The sequence below is a fragment of the Diadema setosum genome, chromosome 19 (assembly GCF_964275005.1).
Source record: "Diadema setosum chromosome 19, eeDiaSeto1, whole genome shotgun sequence".
Lineage (NCBI taxonomy): Eukaryota > Metazoa > Echinodermata > Echinoidea > Diadematoida > Diadematidae > Diadema > Diadema setosum.
In genome coordinates, this window is record NC_092703.1 from 22,200,621 (window position 1) to 22,222,409 (window position 21,789).

Sequence of the window (21,789 nt, forward strand, 5' to 3'; positions counted from 1 at the left end):
TGAGAGGACATATAGTTCTAAGAGGAATTAAAAGTTTATTTGATGAAAATTGGTTTTGAAATGGCCGATATATCCAAAATGAAGTAAACGAAAGAGGTCCTAAAAAAATATGATGGCTCGTCTACTTTTATTTGGACATCTCAGTTATTTCAAAACCGATTTTATCAAATAAATACTTAATTCAAATGGAATATGAAGCCTGAATATGGAATATGGAAGCCTGAATATGGAATGTGGAATATGGAATTTGAATTAAAAAAAAATTCCTCTTAGACAGATAGAGTTGTATGCTCTTAAGTATTTCGTATATGTGACCGTGCATCACCAAACGAACGAAAAGTCGCACCCCTTGATCTTCATTTTTACATGAGGACTCAAAAATGGAAAAATGGGTCAACCGAGTCAATATTGAGTTTCTATATTGTCTGAAAGAGCTATCCTTCTATTACACTATTCTTTAGTTTTGGATCATAACATTGATGGGAAAGTCTGTTTTCAGCAGTTTTTCTACAACCCTTTTACGGGAGAGATTAAAATGATCGGGTATGTTGAAATCCTTTCCACACTCTTCACTTTCAAGTCAAATAACTTTAGAAAGGATAACACTACTGCTTTGAAAGTTGGTATTAATCGTGGACAGAATTGATAATAGAATAATTATGCTCAATTTCAGCTAAATCTGATAATCTCTTCATTGTTGATGCTCTGGTGGTTTACATCCTGTGTTTTGTCCCTTTCATTGCACAGCTAGCACGGCTTGGTAAAGATTATGCGCTTGAATATAAACCCTGTACTTTTGAGCCTCTTATTTTCTCAGTTCACACTTTTCCGGAGTGTGTGCTTTCTTTCTAGTATTTATATAGGTAAGGGGAGTCCATTTGTGTTGAGTTACACATCATTTAAGAGCTTCTAAAGAGTCTGCTCTTTAAGAATCTGCCCTTAACTAAAAATCCATGACTGACGACTTTTTGTTGGTTTTGTGATGCAGGGTCACATATGTGGATTTCGATTATCTTGCAAAAAGTTAAAACCTAAATACTTATCTAAACCAGAACTGTACCATCCCTTGAATTGTGGCATTTACAAAAAGGGCTATCAAATATACGTTACACATTCATTCTATTGCTGCTTTGTTATTTTTTTTTTGTGTGTGTGTGTGTGTTTTGTTCAGAATTTAGTATACGGTGATAATTTGGTTACAGTTCGTTATTCCGAAGGTTCCTTAATCCGAAAAATGAAATAAGGTTCGTTATTCCGAAGGTTCGTTTATCCGAAAATGAAAAAAAAAGGTTCCTTACGGACCCTATTTCATTGTCGGATCAACGAACCTACGGATTAACGAACCTTCGGAATAACGCCACAAATGTTCGGATTAACGAACCCTTTTTCATTTCCAGATTAAAGAACCTCTAGGTATAGGGGATTTGTGTGTTTCGGATTAACGAACCTTCGGAATAACGAACAGCACCCGATAATTTTCGGTTGGATCTGTATCTGGTTTTACGTTATACGCATCCTTAACCGTTACGTGGCGGCTCAATTACGAAAAAATGAACCTCTCTGACTCCTTCAAAATCGATGAAGAAAAATTCATGCTCATAGGTGTTTTTGAAAATCATGCAGCCCCTATCAAAATCTCTCTAAGAACATATACCTATGAACAAAGATATTAACCAAACCGGAAAACGTTTTTCTATAATGGTCTATTGTTTAATGCTACAGTTTTCAGAAATATTGATTACTGTAAATCCAGTGTAATGATCGAGCTTACTTATGCACCCTGTACCTTTCCAGAGGTTGCAAAGATGAATCTGGTTGTTTACTTATGTATGTGTGCATTAATTAGCATGATTAAGAAAACCTCCACATTTCGTATAGTTTTGCATTTGAATACCAATAAATTGGTTATATCGGGTAAAATTGGTTATATTGGTTTAGGAGTTTCAGAATTGACAGGTTGAGGAATAAGAATGCTTTCAAAATTCATGACAAATCAAAATGAATGAGGATGATGACATAATGGAATGCTTAAGGAAGCAAAAAAAAAAGAAAGAAAGAAGGAAGCAGGAATAAGTCCTTTGTAAGTGAACTTGTTAAACAAGTGGTATTGTAATGGAATGTCATTGTCACATTACTGGAATATGTCAGCCTCCTATATATATAATCGTACTTGTTCAGAGTAATTTGGTTTGGAGTTTTCAGAGCATTGGTTCATCTGCTCAATAAACAAGGACCGCAAATATTCCACAAATCTAAACATGACGCTTTTGATATATGTACTGATTATATAAATCATTTTGAATGCCCCTTTAAGTCTATATTGCTATATATATATATATATATATATATATATATATATATATATATATATATATATGGGGAAATTACATAAAAAAAAAGACATTTGGTACATAGTATTGTTTACTGCCAAGCGTTCAGTGATCGAGAGCTAGAGCAATGCATTAATTGAAGTGAGTGCTTTGTGGACATTTTTTTTTTTTCAGATGCATGTGTATTTATAAAGCTCATCTTGGAAAAACAAAATGTTGACCTTTGATATGTTGTAAATGGGAACGACATTTAGATAGTCCCCCTGAAACTGCCGAAATGGAAAAGTATCACATTATGATATTTCGTTTTACTGTGGACATTGGGTTGAGATATTTTCAGTATAAAATAGTAAATAAGATTTTTTTTTTTTTTAGATAAGCAACTGTACAAGATGAAAAAAGTCATTAATGATAAATGTTCGTTTTTTAAAGAAGAGTTGGCAGATACTGTACATTTCTTTTATGAATGTGAAACTAGTAAATCAATCTGGAATGAAACTGAAAAATGGATAAATGAAGGTTTTAGAGCATAGATAAAATCTATTCTGGAAAATATCATTTTTGGTTTTAAAGAAAAGAGAAATGTGCTCTAAATTGTGTTGTGATTTTGATTACACAACAACTGATTGTACAAAAGTTAAAAAACAAAGTCCCTAGGTTTAACTCTATGAAGAAAAAAAAAATTTAATATTATGCAGAGGAGAGATATGTTTATTGTGTTTCGGGTACTCTCAACAAGTTCAGTTTAAAGTGGCAGTCACTAGAACATTTGTTTGTGTAAACGTTTACGAAAGAAATGTTAAGAAAAAAAAAGGAAACTATGGTCATGATGGTTGAATGTTTTGAATTTGCATTATGTTGACCTGGAGAAAATACAATAGTCCATGGAGGGCTAAAAAGTTTGGATTTTTTTTTTTTTTTTTTTTTTTTTGGTCAGAAGGCAGCACGCAGACTTTGATTATACAGTATTGCCTTCTTTTACCTCTTTCTACTGGCCAAACAGCTATTATTTTGTCACACCCTACCATGTCGCAGTGATGCCAAACTGTGAGATTAGAATATATTCTACAATTCGAGTGCAGGAGATGTTTGGGTTTAAAATAATTTAGTTGGTACATAGAGTGTCCCACAGAGTGTTCACAATGTGTGCACCTACACGTGAAAACATTCGATTTTAACAGTGTGAAAATGATTTTATATTGTCTGCGGGGTGGTTTTGTTTTTCACAGAAAGTTCACGTAGTAATATTCTGTTACACAATATGAATGGATGGTTCACAAACTGTTCATTTAACAGTGTGAAGAGTTTTCACACTGTGTTTACAATGTGTTCACATTGTGTTTCAAATTGTATTTTACACTGCTGGACACTGTGTTAATTCTTTCCAGCAGGGAGATACATGTTCTTGAACTGCATTGAAGTGAATTCAGAGATATGCACTTTACCTGCCATTTTATCTAGAGACATGAATATATTGTGTATTAAATTAACTTTCTGTATTAAGCTAGTCACTATCAAGTATAAAGCTACATGTATTCTCAAGATAAGTGTTGATATAGTGGATTTAGCAAGTTTAGACATTGACCGTTGTACATTTATTTAGAAGCAGTGCATTCGCAGGCCAATGCATGATGGCATGTTCAGTGAATTGTAGTAATGAAGACAAACGAAGAATCGGTTTTGATATTCAATGTGCATTAAGACTCCATGGTGTACCTATATAAGCACTGGTGATGTTTAATAGAATCGTGAATTCCAATTTTTAAAGTAGAGCAATGTCTTAAGCTGTTGATGAGACACACTTTGTTTATATCAATGTAGGAAATGTTTTTGATAGAATAATTGCCTAAAGATAGCCTGGACAGTAGACTGTTACAGTCAATTAAATACATTTCCCCACACTACTTTGCAGTAGGGTCAGGTGTATTGAGAGTTTCACCAGCGTTACAGCCAGAACACTCTCAAAAACCCCCGGGTGTATTGAGACTTTCACCAGCGTTACATCCAGGACACTCTCAACAAACCCCGGGTTTACTGAGAGTTTCACCTGCATTACAATGTCAGTCAGGACACTCTTCTTTATGCGTTCCCAGGGCTCGTGTTTACCATTAGGCCTGCTTCCTGCTATGGTCGACGTAGCCTACAACGTCAGTTATATAACGAGGCTGCATTCGTCTTGAAGAACATCGTTCTCGCCTGCGACATTTTAAGCCACCAGCGTTCATCCCTTCGTCGTTCTACATGCATGATAAGAACTGATTCCGATATATAGAATATATAGTAAACTGGTATTAACATAAAGCAAATTGTTAATGTAAAGCCAGTATTAAATTATCTCCATGATTATCATGGAAAGATGCTGGGATTATGCCATTTTGAACTTTGAACATAATTTATGTTCAAAGTGAACAAAATATAAGTTTTCCTTTACGAGTTTACTTTCACTCTAACTAACAAATTGAATGTGCAAAAAAGGAATAAAAGTGTACTTTTGATTTTAACTACCGATTACGAAGCCCTCCGAAAGATTCATTATAAGAACTCGTATGATAGTAACGACATTGATGATAAACAGCATTTATGTATCGCCATTATCTGTTGAGCATTTTCAGGCGCTCGGCTCCCATCATGCTGTGTCAAACATCCTCCATAAAGTTGCTGGGGAAAAAAATAGATCTTCAGAGCAGATTTGAAGGTTGCTACAATTCCGAAGTGGGATTGGTGTATAGAGAGTTCCACATACAGACATGGCGTGACCAAATAAAAGGCTCTATCACCATAGTTTTTAGGCGGGTAAAACATTGGGCACATGAAGAGTCAGTCCTGCACATCGTAATCCTGGCCTTCGCTGACGTACACTATAAGTGCAGATATTATGTAGCGAGGAGACAAGATATGAAGAGCGTAGTTCAAATAAGTGAGCAGTAATTAAGATCTTATACTGCACTCTGCAATTTCTACGTTGCACATGCAGCCAGTAAAGTGTTAGTGAGATATGGTCAAACTTCCTTGGTGCCTGCAAGAAGGCGTGATGCGGCAGCATTCTGCAAAGCCTGGATGCATTTGTTTGCTGGTGATAATTAAGAAGTTAACAGAAAGAAAATAAATACTCATATTGAATAACCGTTTTCATTATTCTTCGTTATTGTGTCAGTTTCTTAGCTGCTCGCGTAAAATGAGAACGCACATTTTTGAAAGAATGAGTCACATTTGGTGTATAAATTCGTAATAATTTCCAACCATATTTCCAACATCAAGACGCGACATTTGACTTATCGAACCTCTCTTTCTCGTGATTCCGTCATGGATTATGTATCTCTGTTATTATTCAGAGTTCAAAGTTCAAATTCATTTTCATTCCCATCAAATAAACAGAGAAAATTATACAATGTAAATCAGAACATATATTGTAATATTGCAAAGCATAAATTAACAAACTACATGTGACAATGAGTAGCAAAATGAAGAAACCATATTTATATATTTTTTGAAAATACATAATTATGCATAGCACAGATTAAACAAGGACGGGGATGGAAATGGAGGGCTCCGCTAAAAAGCAAAGCTTGTACGATATGGGACCCTTAGAAACAACAACAACAACATATTATATTTTCATCCCACGTATGTTTGACCAATGGGATTACTTGAATTTGGAACACTTGACAGAGAGATGTTTTTCTTCCAACATCCATGCCGTGGTACAATACTATCACATAAGGCGTTGTCACATCAGCCCGATGTTTCGAAATAGCGCGCTATTTTCTGACTTTTGAAATTAAAAAATATCTCGAGCTTGGATTTTTATCGGCCTGATGTGAAAACGCCTATAGATATGTGCCTGTCTTTTTCGTTACCACTTTTTACATACCGGCGATTGGAATTGATCAGGGTATCGCTCGCATCTATCGGCCACGTGAGTAGCTAGCAAGTTCTCGTGCATGGCCCACATCCATCACTGTCCGTGCATACACATCGCAAAATTACGGACGCATTACTTAATATTGCTTGTTCAATTTCAATTTTAAATGAGATTTTATTTCCAATAGCACATTTTTTTTGATGGAACCATTTTTAGATATCTTGGTCACTCCCACAAATTCTAACCCATTTTTCATTTTCTCTGTCCATATTGAAAACATGGTTTGTCCCTGCAAGCTATATGTGTTGAATATGAACAGAGAAAAATGGACTGTGTGGGCTTGCCTTAGTGGGAGTGACCACGTTATCGGACAGGTGGCCATTTGATCACTTTAATTGACAGATCTCATTCTTTCAGTGAGACATGCATTGTTCCTTTTTATGACACTCAAATTTGGAAGAATTTTGTCATCATGTGCTCATCCATTGTCATTCATGCATGACTTCTTTCTTTACATTCATATTGTGCTCCTCATAGCTGATAAGTATGAAATAGTATAGCCCTCCAAAGTTAGATTCCTTTTTGTGTGTATGTGTGTGTGTGTGTGTGTGTGACTGTGCATCACGAAACCAACAAAAAGTCGCACGCCCTGATTTTGTGTGAGGACTCATAATAGGTGAAATGAGTCAACCTGGTCAATCTTGGGGTTTTCATATTTTGTGAAAGAGCAAGTCTTCTACATATATGCTAATGAAAGTTTGGAATCATAAATTAGAAAATTGTGCAAAAAGAAACCTTTACACACTCTTCGCTTTCAACTCTGATGACATTTAAAAGGATGAGACTTCTGCTTTGAAAAATAGGGTTAGTCATGGATGATAATCTCTTCATTGCTGCTTATATGAAGTTTTATATCCTGGTTTTTTGACACATTCCTTGCACACAGCACGGCTCACGGTCAGATTTTAAGCACTTGAATAGCCCCTACACTTCAGAGCCTCCGTTTGTTTGTTTTTTTCCAATATTTAGAAAGGTTAGGAGGGTCTATTCGAATTAATTCGGTTAATTTATTTGAATCATTTTAAAGCTTAACGTCTGCTCTTCCAGAATCTACTCTTTACTAAAAATGCATGCCTGGCGACTTTTTTTTTTTCTTGTTTGTTTGGTTGTTGTTTTTTTGTTTTTGTTTTCGTTTTTTTTTTTTGATGCAGGGTCACATATGCACACACAGACACACACACAGACACACACACACACACATATATATATATATATATATGCCTGAAATGTTGTGTATACGGTTGCTCTTATATTCGCACGAAATGACATATTGCTTTGTAGTAATGTTATGTCATGTTATAAATATCGCTGGCAGTGGCACATTTGTCATTTTGTCTGTATATAGATCCTGATGAAGGTGGGATACTAATTACTCCTATGTAATATATATATATATATATATATATATATATATATATATATATATTGTGTGTGTGTGTGTGTGTGTGTGTGTGTGTGTGTGTGGATGGGTGGGTGTGCGTGCGGGCGTGTGCCTACCACAAGTGTCCGAGTTTATTCATACACTGAACATACGTAGTACATTGTACATGTAATAAAATGCAACCCGACCCTGCGTTAGGTTTCATCGGGGAAAAAAAATCATAATAGTTCTATATAATTTGTAAGTTAAGTTTAAAACTTTGTGAAACATGTTCAAGTTCGTTTCAACCAGAAAGTGTAGACAGGTCGGGGTTGAGATCACCTTCTTTTGTTCTCAGTATCCTCACATTACAACTTTTGTAAGGGCTCAATTTTAAAGAAGTGCCAAACTCTGCATAATGAGCTGCGTTATGATGTTCAAAAGAAATGGAGAAACTCTGAAGGCATATGTACTTTTTAGATTGTAGCAAACATTATGTACAATGCCAGTTAACCGTTCAGAAAATGGTATATTCTGACACTGCCCTCCGGGAAACTTGAGCATGGCAGTTCAGCTTTCTCACTCCCTAATACTCAGATAATTATGTTTCTTTGTCGGTTTTTTTTTTCTTCGAAGCATTCAGTTGAATCATACTACACCTGTTGTTTGTTTCATTTCTATTTTAATGACAATTTCGAGACTCGATCTAAGAGTATGTGTAGTCCTTTCATGCTGTGTAGCTTAATTTGTGTTTTTTTTTTCTGTCTTTTGAAACATGTTTAAGAATGTCTTTAAAGATAGGCATGATTGTCCTATACGAACAAAGTCAAAGTCATTACTGAGCGTACGGTATGCGTAATTTCCAAGCGTTCTTCCCATTATAAACATGCACTAAAATACGTAAGAAGATAAAGGCGCTCAAAACATGAGTGGATGTATGCATACCAGAGATGTACCTTTAATAAACCCAAACACGAATAACATCAAGATATAAGAAAAAAATACACACAAACCCATGAAGTGATAAAAGTAGTAAGACTTAACTTGTATTTGAAAATAATTGAGAGATGAGTAATTGGTAGAAGAACACAACAACTGATTAAATTTACATCACCCTACGTCCCTTATCAAATTATGAAAAATGTGATGTGCGGTGTATGTTTCCTTTTTTTATTAAGAATCTCAAGATGTTATTGTATCTGCATCAACAATAGGAATAGGGGGTTCTTCAAATTTAAACTAGACATTATTCATCTACTGCGATTATGTATTGTTTGCGCTTTACGTATCTTTAAGTCACTGCCCATAAACTGCATGCGTTCATCAAAATCATTGGCATTTGATGGCTGAATTATAACTCATGTCATATTATCACACTACACCTTTACAATGGTATTTCTTCTCATAGAAATGAATTGCCACACAAGTTCTGCAAGAATCACTTGTAGGTAAAAGGAAAGCAAGTAAATATTTACCTTTCTGATATAATTAGTTATTTTCCACTTTTCCCGAGTTTAAGAGTACAGAAAATATCAACCGACAATCCACAACCCACACTAATCTAGTAAATATTAATGAAAAGATAGTTATAGCTCTGCATTGACTTTCTTCATTCAAATTAAACAATTTGGGTTCAGTATTGAATTATCTCATATTGTGGCTTATATTCAAGGCTGTTGGTCTATTTTTATCTAACACCGTATATTCTTCATTTTAAAGGAGGAATAATTATTGATAGTCAGTTGAGCACCGCGCTTTAATGCGTAAAGAGATTTTGTCTCGAAGTCGACAATTTAATGATCACAAGCGCCAATTCAACATTCCGTCAGATGCTTCGCCATGTTTCAGAGGTAGTTAAGCTTTGTAAACACGCATTTACTCAAATCAACACTTTTTTAGTGAGTAAGATCTCCATTTTAATCTCGTTGGTAAAAACAGAATTCCAGTACAACGTTATGGCCGGATGACTGCAGACCTTGGTACGGGTGGACTGCGGTCTGGGAGTCTCTATTGTTGTCGTCTTCGTTGTCGTATCGGAAGTATTCCTCCCTCACACTCATTCCATAAACCTACAAATAAATGGTAAAACGCAAAACACGTGCAATATCAGTCTTATGCCTTCTTGATCAGCTGATGAGAAACAGAATGGTAAACATTTTTTGTTATTGTTTTTTTTTTCTGTAGAAGCAGACAAAATATTTGCTAATAGCCAAATCCTATTTTCGTCTCATTTGAGAACGACGGATAATTCATCTGAGAACTTAGATCGCATGTAGCATATCATTATGCTCACGCTTTCTCGTATCTTCCTACAAGCATTGGCTAAGTTGAGTAATCAAGTACGGTGACCATTATCAATGCAGCCTAACATCATTGATGCCGCCTGACCATCTTCTAAAACTCACAACCCCAGTATCCCTGTGATGTAAACTTCCTTTCCTTGATCAATATTTAAATTTGTCATCCAGTCCACAGATATCGTGTTTTTAAAACAACAAATCAGACCAGGTAATTTTCAAACCGGCTGAAATACTGCATAGGGCTCGGTACAGATTTCGATTATACAATATCATCACAATCTTCTTTTTGATGATTATTGTTTGCGTTCCAGAGATTATAACCAGCAGGAGTGCAGACCATAGATGACAACATAAGTATTTGATTGATGATGATAACATTCAAGTTTTAATTCATCATTTACCATTTGCACATGAAACAAAAACCCAGCTTTAGTTCTTCAAAATAACTCTGAGTAAGTTCGAGGTAGAAACAACCGATTTGAAAAAAAAAAATCAGTACAATGAATGTTAAGTATTGTTGAATATTAAAATATTTAAAGTTTTGATTTAAAAAAGATCAAGACTAAACCATCTATGGTTATGGTTTAATGGGTAAATAGTCATATATCTCGTTATATTTTAGGTTTTGTAACGATTTTTTATATGGTAGTACGTTTTGTGATGCATCTAACCTACACATATGCATCAAATGTGATATATTGAACATTTTTCCATTTGATTTTGAAATTACAGCACCCAATGGTAAACAGTACCTTTGAATAAACAATACACTCACAACTCCCAAATATATACAGTATATATATATATATATATATATAAAGGATAAGCGGCCTGTCTAAAGCGGCCACCCAGAGTTCTTGTTAATATCAATATCCATATGTATATATATATATATATATATATATATATATATATATATATATATATAATTAGAGAGAGTGTGTGAGAGAGAGAGAGAGTGAGAGAGAGAGAGAGACTTACTTGTTGGCACGTTCCATAACGACTTAACAGAACAAAACTTTGGTCTGTTGGCAGATAAATTTCGTTGTTAGTTGCTCCATCGTTGCGGCAACAGAAATATAACCTGGTGTTACCTCCAAAGCTTCCGTCAGGAACCTGCCCCCCATGAGAGTTGCGGTTGTTGTCATCTTCGTCGTCCCAATAGATGGAGCCCTCATCAAAGTCTATTCAAGAAAAAAGAACTTAAAATCATTTCGTTTCATTTTGAAAATATTCTGAGGCTGCTATCATTATCAACCCCTGACTGATATTGCAGACTCCTTCGGGTTTTTTTTTTCTCTCTCTCTCTACCTGGAAATAAGTGTACAAATTCATTGAAGGGGAATTCCAGAAGATTTTCATAATTTTGATTTGATTTTATTGGTTCCTGCATTATATCATTGCTCAAGCAGATACATACACATTACATTATATACATTGTTGGTGTCATATACAATATAACAAAGCAAATTTCTTCATTGCCTTTACAACGTACAACAAAACATTTATCAGCGATGCAATGAATAACACAGAAGGGCTACAGCTTAGGCATTGCTTGATTTGGACAGTGCTATGTATAGATTTGTGCGATTAAAGGGGATGGCTACTAACTGATCAGTGGGAATAAGTGGGAATGCTGGGGGATGATTGTTCCAATCCTTCTGGGATTCATTTAAGAGTACATCATATATCTATTGTTGTGTGAAAATTATTTGCTTTAGAATGGTCTCATATTCAATTAATGTGCAGTTCAATGTTTCCAGGTTAGCATGCCTGTACAGTGTCGCGGCGATCGTTAACCATGTTAACGGCCCTTTAACGATCGCCCCTACACTGTACAGGCATGTGACATATTTGAACTTTAATAAAAAAAAATCATGCTACTAAAAAAAGTTACCCGAGGTCTTGGCAACCAAACTAAATCTACTTCAGCACCCTTGTAGAACACGAATTCACAAACACACATAAAAACTTGTACTTCCACGTCATGTACATAGTCTATTACATTGTACATTGTCTACTGAACTATGATGTCATAAACGCACATCTATGATATACAGTACAACAGTGCGCTCTCACTCTCTCTTTTCCTCAAACGCACACACATACACCAAAAACATACTCTCGGGACAGTCTCCTCGCTTGTAGATGCAGTAGGAACCCGGCTGCCAAATCCACTGGTAGTCGTACATGTTGCTGACAGTCTTGATGCAGAACTCATCTCGCCTGTTGTTACTACCCTTGTAACCACTCATGGTAAAGGGGTTGCTCCAGTAGTTGTTGCTGTTGTCGTCTTCAGTGTCGTGATAGCGATAACCATCGTCCCAATTGCTCGGACAGCCAGTTGTCGGCTTTTGAAGACCATATGTGCCAACAGGCCATGTGATGGGGATTGCAATGGCAGGATCTACATAACAACAGAATAATGATAAGAATAATAATGATAATAGTAATAATTGACACTGCTAATATAGCGCATAACACAAAGTGATAATGTCCCTATGCGCTAAAAAAAAACCCCGAAATGATTATACAAATTCCAATTACCGTGATGGTACCGAGTTTCATGTTCGCTTACACCGAAAACAAATGCGTTTTCAAAGCAGACTTAAATATACTTATATCAGTGATTTGTCCTAATTTCTGAGGTAACTTATTCAATTCAGTAGGGGCATTAAAAGCAAATGTTCGTTCTCCGTAAAATTTGGTGGTTTTGTTCGGAATAACAAATATATCTTTGCTTTTTGAACGAAGGTTCCTCTCTGGGGTGTAGATTTGAAGTAGCTCCCTTGAATAATGTGGAGCAAACATATGTAGAAACATTAAAATGCTAATAACAATATCTTAAATTGAATCCGATTTTTGACTGGAAGCCAGTGTAATAAGCTTCTTAAAAGTGTCCATGGGGGAATATATGTCTGAAAACTAGGTACCTGTATCGTTCCAATGTTAAATTTTCGGGTGTATATTGGATGAGCGTAGAAAACGGGTCATTGGGGGCATTTAGGTATATCTGCTTTTTATTTAAAAGAGCTGTATTTTCTCACGAACATACAGAATTTCGCAGTATAACATGCATTTTGAGCTCTTGTCAGTTCAATTCTGCATTGAGCCCATATCAATTCATAATTTTTCAGAAAGGACAATATTTGCATTTTTCCGAATATTTTCCATGCCCTTTATCAAAATTCCCCCAAACTATCATTTATCACGAAGGACAGTAAGCTATTTCATGTGCCATCTGAAAGTATGAGAATGACACCTGGCAACAATTATCATCCATACGTTGCAGGCACTCCAATGAACCCCACATTTAAAATAGCACTTAAACGTCAGAGGAATACCTTGATTACTTTTCCAACCACAACCTCAGTTTCTCCTTAAAACTTCAGAAGTAACAGTTTTGTGTCGAATGCCACTACATCATTAAGGGGGAAAAATCCAGTCCAAACATAAGTTAGTCTGATAAAAAAAAAGAGTAAAATCGTACGAGTTCAACAGTAAACATTTGCCTGAAATCGAGTGGAAAAAAAAGTTATGACATTTGATGTTTCGCTATTTTCTTTTCTTTCTTTTTTTTTGGGGGGGGGGGGAACAGCTCTTGAACAGTCAATACTTATGAATATGCAAATACCAAAGTTATTCATGTCATCGCCTAACAACTAACCTTATAGTTTGTAAATGAAATTTTGAAATTTCTAGTTTTTCATTCAAACGCAATTATGCGCGAGGCTCAAATCCAGTGATCACTATTCTGAGATTATTTTGCCAGGAAATACTTCATGTGTCAGACTTCAATGACAGAAACATTAAATTTTTGTTATTTTTGTACACAGTCAGAATTGTGAGGTTATGACATGGTCAGGTCACTCATTTGTTTATTAAAATCCACTGCACAAGAACAGTTTTGCAGAAATTAGGATTTCCCCTTCAATGCGAGAACATCCTATACTGCTTCTACTGCATTCTAATCATCTTAAATGATACAATTGATTGTTATGCTTGAAGCTAAAATTGATATTTGTCTTTACGTGTAATGATCATGGTTTGGCAAAAATTTGACAATGCCTTTTCAGGAAATAAATCAGCATTTGAAAATTGGGTCCCATTTGACGAGGTGCCCATTTGAATCAGCTGAGATATTATCACCCTGCAAGGATACTATCGGCCAAGTTTGGTGAAAAATCAGTCCTTGGGTCTTCAATTAAGGGCTGAAATGTCAAATACTTAGGCAGGACTTACGATGGACGCCAGATGATTTATGATGACAGTAGCTAACTTGATATATTGGTACATGAGCATTCTCTTTATGGGGGGGGGGGGAGGGAGGGAGGGGGAGAATCTGTTTACGCACCCCATACAACCAAATTCTTAATTTCCCCGATGCCTTAACAGTCATCCCTCGTGAGCTCATGACCGCGGAACCGTGGGGGCCGTGGGGGCTCAGGCCCCCACACTTTTTGTGCACCATACAAAGGAATACATATAAGGTGTGATCACTTTGGGCCCCCAAACTTTTTTTTTTTTTGTTTAACCCGGAGCTGTATAGGTAAGTGGAACTATAGATGGAAATAAATAGAGATCTTGAAGTGCCGGGGCGGGTTTTTTGTTTTGTTTTGTTTTGCTTTGTTTCTTGTTTTTTCTTGGTTTTTTTTTTTTTTGTTTTGTTTTTGTTTTGGTTTTTTTTTTGCTTCTCACCTGAAAAAAAAACCTGGAAATGGAAGGGGAAGCTTGAATAGTGGTCCAACAAATCCAACCTTACTTGTTGCCACACGTTTGCTAACTAGTGCCGCGTGTATAGTATCTTACTTGTACTGGCTGGTAGACTCCTGTATGTCGCATAGTTCGTCAAAAGCAGTGAGCACTTACTTGTACTGGCTGCCAGACTCCTGTATGTCGCATAGTTAGTCAAAGCAGTGAGCACGTGTCCCTTGACAGAGGCTCGATCCCAGTTGGAAGCGCAGTATTGTGAGTAATCACGACCGAGCCAAAATGCATCGTCGAATGCTTCATTCATTGTCATCATAGTCAAACTTATTGGTTGTGAAAGAAAGAAAAAAAGAAAGAGAAAGAAAAAACTCAACACCAACAAAATGATCCATAGACTAAACAATAAAACTTGAGAGTAACATGTCAGTAAGATTATTCCTATAAAGGAAGCTAATTTTTCATCCAATGGTAATTCACATCTTTTTCGAGATATTTTCTAAAGTTTGCCAAATAATGTCGATTTATTTTCAGGTGTGTGTGTGTGTGTGTGTGTGTGTTTGCGTGTGTGTGTGTGTAAAAAGGGGGGGGGGTGGAGTGCGGGGTGGCTTCGTGCGTGACGGGTAGGTAGGCCTACTTTATGTATTGTAGAGTATAGTGATGATATCGTCAGGGGTGGTGGCAGGAAAGTTAAAATCAGTCACTCATGTCTTTGAAAATCAGCGTCCATTCTCGACCAGCTGTGCGACTTCTACAGCGTCACAATTATATGTGACTGTGGAAATACACACACACACACACAAAAAAAAAACTGTTAAATGGGGACAAAGCGCATTTTTGTCTAGAATGGTTGTATGTAAGGACTGTTCACCATTAAGTGATGTGCTTCCCACAGTATACGACGAGTACTCGCTCCCAAACGAAGTCCCAGAATTCATCTGACTGTTGAAAGTGTCCATATTGACCGAAAGAGAGGCGCTGAAACCTCCGTAGCTCCCTCCAGCGCTGAGGCTATTACTGGTCTGTATAAAGTCATTTCACAGAATTAAACACTTTGAAGGAATGCATTAAACAAATTTCATATTTTCGAAAAAGGCTCATACAGATTTACAAGTACAGTGCATTTCAACGTACTCTTATACACACATTCATATTAGACGAAAAAAAGAAAAATGGAAGTAACATAGTTTGTGCTCAGTAATTTAAAGTCGATGAAGCAGAGAGCTATTAAAAATGGAATTATTGTAGTATTCAATCTTGTCATCATAGTTCATAATTATTCATCATCTTTGTACATTCGTAGAATGTCATATGAACGTTACAATGTAGTTTCATTAATTTGTGAAATGAATTAAATTGCATGACAACTTTTAACAAATCGTATTCACCCATTGCACGTGAATCCTATATGGTCGGTAACAAGGACACCCTATCACTGATCATGTAAACTGAGAATTATAGAACAAAGCGATTGTGGTAATATTTTGATTCTTTCCGTAAGCATACTAGTATTCAACAGCTGTGAGTTTGATGTGACGATCTAATATTGGCGAAAAAGAGAACGTGCCGCCATTAGATAAAGTACTTTTCGGTTTTGCTGTTCAAGCAGGATTTGTTTGTTTGTTTGTTTGTTTGTTTGTTTGTTTTTTGTTTGTTTGTTTTTTTTGGGGGGGGTAAACTTTTGAATTGAACTCGCGGGTACTTAAAATGTCTCTAATCAGTTTCCAGGTAGCAGGAGGTAAATCTAACATGGATCTTTGTTTGTATTAAACGTGTGATGATGTGTTTTGATTCGTTAGATTACAGCGTTTCGGATGATTGAACAAATTGGAAAATAATTTTAATCCAAAAGAAGGACGAGACACAATGCCTATAATTTAAATTTGGGAGTCAATTTTGAAATATCATAATAAATGTACCTACCTCTGTAGCAGCGTATTCCACGAAAGATGATGTTTCCGACTCATAATTCACTCCTGAACGTACCCCTACATCCACTTCTGTTACGACGTGCTATTTGAATATCGAATCAATCTATCAATTAATTAATCAATCAATCAATCAGTCAATCAATCAATTAATATTCGCTCTTTCTAGCTTTAATGCTCTGCTGCTTTTGATGAATTGCTTTTCCACATTTTTCTTTTCAAAGGAACATATTTAAATATGCAAATATATATATATATTCATATATATATATATTCATATATATATAATTGTATGTATATATATATATATATATATATATATATATATATATATATATATAATTTTCTCCATGATCTGGTTGCACGCAGTTCACAGCTCGAAGAAGCCAAACGAAGCCACATAGTTGTTCATTGCTAAGCAATGTATACACAAGCATCAGTACGTAAATTCCTACTGAATTCAAGGATGAAATTAATGACGATCATAATTACTGTAATGTATTATCATAAACAATAATATTTTTGATAATGAGTAAAAATGAATATGATAATGAAGAATGTAGTTTCTTTCAAGGTGTTTGACGAAGATAGGCAATGCCACTCACCGTTCCCCAGGTACTGAGGAAAGTCATGTAACTATACTCGTTATACGAACTAGGCAGCTGGCATGCGCTGGCCACAAAGTCATCGCCTAGCGGGTACAAACCGCTGGATGCCAGCGACGTCATGTAGCGGGCATGGCCTAAGTTCTGTACCGTCTCGGTGGAGAAATACACCGTTCCAAGCGACGACACCCTGGAGGAAATTTCCTGGTAGCCTGAACAGTAAGCAGCTAAGTGTTACACAGCTGTTGAACTTGTTTCGCTGTCTACACACTCTAATTAGGAGATGATCATTGAATGCTTTTAATCAACAAACACTGACATTTGGTCCTTTTTATTCAGAAGAATGGGTCACACGTTATAGACACAAGTAGACACGAATCAAGGCGGTAACACAAAGGTAGATTCCATACAATTTATGAAGAGCTTGCTTCCAAAAGGCGCTAAATCCATTGAAAAATGATGGATCAAGCGCCTTTTTGGAAGCAAGCTCTTTATTTCATAAACTATGTATATGGTACACACACATCGATAAATAAATATATATATATATATGGAAGTAATATGAAACAAGCTCACGCGATTGACTGCAGGTTCATCCGTATTTATTGCAACTCTGAGTTTCTTGCAACCTCCATTTGGTGCAATCATCAGGCAATATTGCCTGATGATTGCCTGACGATTGCACCTCACAGAGGTTGCATGAAACTCAGAGTTGCACTAACTACGGATGAACCTGCAGTCAACCGCGTGAACTTGTTTCATATTATTTCCATGTATATAATGTGTATATATATATATATATATATATATATATATATATAGCGAAAACTTTGAGCAAAGAAAATGGGTTTTCATCGGGATCTCCGGATTACTAGACCGGTGCTCTACCGACTGAGCTATTGAAAGACCTAGATCAGTGTTCGTCCCATAGTGTTAACTCTCTTTGCTGGTGTGGTCAGAAGCTATAGTGTGTGTATGTGTGCCACACACGCACACATTAACCTGACATAAACCCAAATGATGTAAGGATGAAAACCCGATGAAAACCCATTTTCTTTGCTCAAAGTTTTCGCTATTTATTATTACAATTGTTTCTGGTCAGTTTTTCCTTCCTTGTTTCAATATATATATATATATATATATATATATATATATATCGCCAGGAAATAAAAAGAAATTCTCTTGGATGATAGATCAAGAATGCTTAACAAAAACAATTACGGCCCCAATAACAAGCTCTGTAGAACATTACAAAAAAGTAAACAAATGAAAGAGTATGAAATTCAAAACCGCTATACAAAACCAAATTGTTTTCTGCTGGAGTGATGGTCGGTGAACTATCCCGAGACATTTGCCTTATACCGCATTTATGATTATGTTCAGTTTTTATTCAATGTGCTTTCATTAAAAAAAAAAAGTTAAACTTTGCAAACAATAGTAAATGTCATCAATGATTTCGACTTACGGGAGCTTGCAGAAAATTCTACACTGGAAAACAGGCTGCTGTAAGATCCTGGAAATCAACATGGAAGAAAAGGGGTTGCTGTTCTATGTTGATTTCTACACTCACAGTGCTCTGAAGTACAATTTGAGTTAACTCTTTAAATGCTAACTTGTTATACGGAAGTATCAAGTATGAAGTCTAAGACAGTATGTAATATTTTGGAGGCAAGGGGTCAGAGATACTCACAGCTTGATCCCCTTAACCCTATTTTAACTGGAGGGGTCAAATAGACCCCCCCCCCCCCCCGACTTTTCGTGCCACGATTTCACAACGCGCAAAGATTTTGTCGCGTCGTTTCATAACTTTTTTCATTGAAGTCTCCCGCATATTTTTGAGACCAAATTTGCAACGTCCGGGTGCACCATTCTGAAGTTACGCAATGTTTTGCATATGCATGTCAACCCGGAAACAGCTCAAATTCATGATTTCGTGTGCAAATCCGATGAAAATTGTGTTTTTTGTTTTTTTTTTTGTTTAATTGATATAAATTAGATTATTTCAACTTTTAACCATTGAAATTAATCAATTCTAATGTAGATAAGCTTGAAAAAGTGCCTGCAGCAAATTTTGGCCAAAAAACAATAGAAAACAAAAGGTCAAAAAACAATAAAATACATAAGAAATTAACAAAGCAATAAAAACAAAAGAAACTGATTTTGATTGTGCTATTTTTTTTTAATGTAATAGAATTATGGGTGAAAATATGATTTCATGCGTAATTTGCATAATTAATCTTTAAAAAATATAAAATCAAATATTTTCTATTATATGACCATAATTATAATCTTGTAGTTGACAACCGGCTCTATGTGCAGGCAAAATTTCGCGGCGATCGCGCGATCGGCGGCCGAGATCTGAAGGGGGAGGGGGGGGGGCAAATTGACCCCCCCCCCCCCCCCAGTAAAAAACTTGGTCTCAAATAGCCCAGTTAGAATAGGGTTGAAAGCATTTTCAGTTAAATTTTAGTATTGAACACGTGATCCAAATCTTTAAGATTACAATATAAACGTGAATGAATGTACAATCATACTGTATATTGAGTTTATTTCAAATGTTTCTTAGAAATTTAACAGTAAAATTAAAATCAGACTCAAATAAAATAATAACTCCGACACTCGTCGAGACTGAGGATTAAGTATCGTTCTTACACATCTCTTCATCAACGTGTAGCTCTTCGTTTGCTATTTACCCTACAATGCCAGCGATGTCATAATATGAATGTATCTCACCCAGTTGCTCCACCACCCCACCTCTTAATAATACTTAAATCGGAGAATTATACGGAAAGACACTCAACCCCACAAAGTCATCGATTGTAACGGGGAAATAAGAAAATGAAAATTTGTTTAAAGGGTGTGTGTACAGTTCTGGTCGAGGTGAGGATCTAGCGTTTAACGTTTTGCAAGATACTCAGAAACCACTTTATGAGATGTCAAAGAGCATGCAATTCTAAAGGGTATCAAAAGTTTATTTGATGAAAATCTTTTTTAAATGGCTGAGATATCCAAAAACAAGGTGAAACAAAGAGATCCTAATAAAGTTGTGGCCTGTCGCCTTTTATTATTATCACTTTTTTGGATATCTCAGCCATTTCAAAACCAATTTTCATTAAATAAACGTTGAATCCTTCTTAAAATGACATGCTCTTTCATATTTCATAAGAGGTTTCTCATTATCTCACTTAGAAATGTTCAAAACATGAATCCCTTACCTCAACCAGTACTGTACAAAGCAGAATACTCACCTGATACATCGACCTGCGCGGACAACTTGGAAGCGTAGCTGGCCGTGCCGTAGAAGGTACTTCTTGTTGACGTAGTGAAGGCGCTGCTGCGAGGTACAAATACGCACTGGTCTGGGACCGAGTACTCCCCGTCCGTCGAAGTGAGGTCATCATCCCAGGTGAGTCCCAACACCCTGCGACCAATGTTGATACCTGGGTCCACGCCTCCAGAGCTTAGTTCCGCTCCTTCGGGGTTCCCGTCTAAGATGTTGTAGCCAACACCGATGAAATTCAGTGCGCTCGGCCTGGGCAGCGCCCCAATGGGACGGGTGTGCTGCGACAGGCACACCAGAATAGAGATGAAAACGATGTGGCCTGGCATCTTTACGGCTTCCATGAAAACAGAGTCGAGACAGGTAAAGAAGAAAAGAAACACGTAAAATCCATACGTGCCAGCAAAATAAGAATAAACTTTAAAGGAGTGGAATTAGAAGTTTTGTCTAGAAGAGTAAAGAGTGACCTTATAGCATATAAGATCATGAAGAGAAAACACTGAATTGTAGTTTAAAAGATTTGGACTAAGATTTAACACTGCACTCCTTTGTTTTCTTATTACAAAAGTTCAGGTGGATGCGTCTGGCTTTATAATTATTATCATGAACTATTTTGGGCCTATGGTCCAATGTTTGATTATTAAGTACATTTTAAGTACTCAGTGTTAAAGTACATTTTATTTTTAATCTTGCAAAATTTCAGAGTGACCATAGAGAATATCGCTAACAACTATTATGTCAATGTATTGCAATGTAATCAATTGCTGTTTTGACTGAAAACTATCAAACCCACAGCTCGGTCATACCTGTCCACAACCTGCTTGGTTTGGGAATATCAGAGAGACGTCTGTTTCTTGTTGGACGCTGCAATATGGGCCGCTAATAGAACTCGGAGTCATCAGCGGTTACCGCAACGCGACAAACCTCAGCACTGACAACTTGGCCGAAATACATCCTAGCTAATATCACTTAGACCCACAAGTGGCACCGCTTTCAGTGGCGGATCCAGAGGGGGCGCACCGGGCGCACCTCCTTTCATTTTGCTTGAACAAAGAAAAAAAAAATGAAATGGATCCAAGAAGTGGCACCAGAAAGAAATATTTTTGGATACTCACTTGGCTTTCCAATAGCATGAACACTGCACACAAACACCGAAAACAAAAACCCAAGAGAAGTTCAAGTGTAAATGTATATCATACTAAAGTTGTTTATTTTCCACTTCAATTATTGGGGCAAGGCTGGACGACCGGAAAAAGCAACTGCCCAGTCGCCATCTGGTCGCATAAACTGTCGTCTTGGAATATAACAGTTTATTAGATTGTTATTAATAAAACAATCGCTTTGAAAGCAGGCACTG

The 21,789-nt window shown here is 36.3% G+C and overlaps 1 protein-coding gene across 1 annotated transcript; it reads right to left on the bottom strand.

Moving 5' to 3' along the window:
- Nucleotides 1-9,299: 9,299 nt before the first annotated feature.
- Nucleotides 9,300-20,761, bottom strand: LOC140242340 (uncharacterized). Its single transcript, XM_072322077.1, has 9 exons — nt 20,401-20,761; nt 18,618-18,665; nt 17,153-17,364; nt 16,543-16,632; nt 15,491-15,641; nt 14,782-14,955; nt 12,035-12,319; nt 10,894-11,096; nt 9,300-9,681 (listed from the first exon to the last, which is right to left on the bottom strand). The coding sequence occupies exons 1-9, from the start codon at nt 20,759-20,761 to the stop codon at nt 9,529-9,531; spliced, it is 1,677 nt and encodes a 558-aa protein (XP_072178178.1). The 3' UTR covers nt 9,300-9,528.
- Nucleotides 20,762-21,789: the final 1,028 nt, after the last annotated feature.

Bases quoted from the DNA above. Each gene is read 5' to 3' on its own strand.
- LOC140242340 (XM_072322077.1), bottom strand. From the start codon at position 20,761: ATGCCAGGCCACATCGTTTTCATCTCTATTCTGGTGTGCCTGTCGCAG. The intron at 14,956-15,490 runs GTGAACAGTCCT...TCTTTCTTTCAC, and splicing joins GGGAAGCACATCACTTAATG to AACCAATAAGTTTGACTATG. The intron at 11,097-12,034 runs GTATGTTTTTGG...TTTCTTGAATAG, and splicing joins GCGAGGAGACTGTCCCGAGA to ACTTTGATGAGGGCTCCATC.